Source organism: Cystoisospora suis (genome assembly GCF_002600585.1).
Source record: "Cystoisospora suis strain Wien I chromosome Unknown contig_4635, whole genome shotgun sequence".
NCBI classification, from domain to species: Eukaryota; Apicomplexa; class Conoidasida; order Eucoccidiorida; family Sarcocystidae; genus Cystoisospora; species Cystoisospora suis.
Genome location: NW_027157427.1, coordinates 1 through 2,726, shown reverse-complemented (window position 1 = coordinate 2,726; position 2,726 = coordinate 1). Strand labels below are relative to the sequence as shown.

The window sequence follows — 2,726 nt, the reverse complement described above, 5'->3', positions numbered from 1 at the left end:
AAGGAGAAGAAGATAAAGAGAAGGAGAAGAAGATGAAGAAGAAGAAGAGAAAGGTCTAGATCCGACGCGAGACAAGAAGGAAGAAGAAGAAAAGAGAAAGAAAGATGCCAAGGATAGACAAATAGGAAGAGAGAGAAGAGAGAAGAGAATCCAGGAGGTGAAAAGACAGCAAGAGAAGGAAATATCTCAGGTTAGAGAAAAGAAAAAGTTAGAAAGATCTTTGGAAGAGCCAAAGAAATCTACTGCTTCTTCTTCATCTTCTTCTCCCCATACAGAGGGTTCAGGTGTATCTACACCTCCATCTTCTCTGTCGACGGTATCTTCGTGTTCCCCTCTGTCTTCTCAACGTCCTTCTTCTTCTCTCTCTTCTTCTCTTCTTCACTCTTCTTCTTCTTTGCGTCAGGCTGAATCGCAGGCAACTCCCTGCTATAAACTCTACGGTAAGTTCACAATAGACACCTATATATATACTCTGTCTCTCTCTATATACAAATATATATAGATATAGATATAGTTATACATATACATATATGTAGGTAGATAGATACATATCTATACATATTCATCTAGAGGGCCAGTGGATAGAGCATATGCATATGTGTCTTTTCGATGTGATACAGTGCCTTCGCCGCGGAAGTCGAAAAAGAAAGGCTCTTTCTGCTACTTTCTCTTTTCCTTCTTCTTCTTCTCTCTTGTCTAATGTGAGGAGAAAGAAAAGAGAACACTGAAGAGTCACGGGGAGAAATGCCTCTCTTTTTCTTTTTCTTCTATGCCGTTGGCTCTTCTTCTGCTTGCTCTTCTTCCCCTCTTTCTACCTTCTGTCTGTCTATCCTTAATCTATCTTTCTATCAATCTGCCTACATCTCTTTATCTATCTTACCCTATCGATGTACCTGTCTCATCTTTTCGTCTAAAGAATGTCTCTATCTTACCCTTTTGCCCGAGTAGAAAGAGATCAAAAAAGAGAAAAGGAGAAAAAGGGGAAAAGACCCAAATGCTTTTCTCTCTTCTTTCTTTCTTCTTTCTTTCTGCTTTCTTTCTTTCTTTCTTCTTTCTTTCTTTCTCTCCTTCCTTCAAACTCGACAGCCACTTTACTATTCTTATTTTCACTCCTTTCTAGCGTTCGTCAACCGTCCCTTCACACGCCGCCTGTTTGTTTAGTCTCTCTTCACTGCCTTTAGATAGATAGATCGATCAAAGATAGATAGGTCGATAAATAGATCAATAGATCAAAGATAGGTTAATGGACGGGCTTTAACGCTCCGGAGCGGGGGTAAGAAAGTCTTTTGCCCTATATCCATCGCTCTATCTCTCTCCCTCTCTCTCTCTCTCTCTATATATATAGATATATATATGTAGGTATGTATGTATGTGCGTGAAGGGTTTGGACTAGAGAGAAGAAGAAGGATTATAGAAGTTTCATTCTCTCTTTGACTTTTGTCTTTCTTCTTTTTCTTCTTCCTTTCGAGAGTACTCCTTAGATATCGTCTATCCCTGGTGTACATACAGCTTGCGTCACATTCTTCCTTTCCTTCTTTCTCCTTTTCTTTCTTTCCTTCTTTGTTAATCTTTGAAGATGCGACTGAACGTTTCTTTTCTTTTCTTTTCTTTTCTCTCTTTTCAGTTCGAGGTATAAGCCGAAGTTGGGATGAGGAGTCTCTACTTTCCACTTTCTCTCATTACGGTCGAGTGCTGCAATTGCGAAAGAAAGGAGGATATGCCTTCGTCACATTTTCTTCTTTTCGGGAAGGAGAGACAGCTAGGAAAGAACTTCACGGCACTACCAATGGATGCAGAGAGAAACGCAGGCTGTACATACACTGGGCCCAAACTTCTTCGTGCTTCTCAAGCAATCAAGATGAAGAAGATAAAGTAGAAGATGAGAATGAAGAAGAAGAAGAAAGAAAGCGGGGAGAAGAAGACGAAGAGGAAGGTGAGAAGAAGTTGAAGATGAGAGAGAGACAGATTTCTTCGAGGCATACACAAGACGAGCAAGATCTTTCTCCATTTGGTGGAAGGAGGAGTCACACGGATCATCCAAGGGAGGAGAAGAAGAAGGAGAGAGAGAAAAAAGAGGAGAGAGAGAAAGAGAAAGGAAAGATAGACGAGAATGACAAAGAACATCTAGAAAGAAAGGTCAAAAAGGAAAACGAAAGGGGAACGAAAAGCGAAGAAAATCGACAGAGGAATAGTACAAGTCTCATGACTTCTCGGGAAAGTAAAAGCTTCTTAAGAGTCAAGTTACTCTATATAAGTCGATTTATCAAGCTTCTTCAGGGAGGACAATTGAAGCTTCTCCCCCTTCTCAAACTTGTAAGCTTTTCTCTCTCTCTTCTATTCTCTTCTCTTCATCTCTATCTTTCTCTTTATCGCTCTCTATCAGTCTATCCATCTATATACAGATAGATAAATAGATAGATAGATTAAAGATAGATAGATAGATAGATCTGCACATGTGTATATGTACGTATGTGTTTCGTCCCTGCATGTCCCCCTTCTTGGAGATCCCTTTGAGTTTTCTTGTCGTCTTTTCTTTTCTAAACTTTCCTCCTTATTTCTCTAGATCTCTTCACCTCCCTGTCTCTGCTTGCTATCTTTTTATACATTCAGATCCGTCTAAATATATATATATATATATATATGCAAAGATACATGTGTATTTATACCTATAGGGCTATATGTGAAGACGTGGGTGTCCTACGTAGATTGACAGGCATATCAAAGAT

The 2,726-nt window shown here is 39.5% G+C and overlaps 1 protein-coding gene across 1 annotated transcript; it reads left to right on the top strand.

The window, feature by feature from the left end:
* Positions 1-31: 31 nt before the first annotated feature.
* On the top strand, positions 32-2,310 carry CSUI_008322 (rna recognition motif (or rnp domain) protein; the record flags this gene model as incomplete). Its single annotated transcript, XM_068068456.1, has 2 exons — positions 32-440; positions 1,625-2,310. Coding segments are annotated over 2 exons (1,095 nt in total), but the record flags the coding sequence as incomplete, so codon positions are not given.
* Positions 2,311-2,726: the final 416 nt, after the last annotated feature.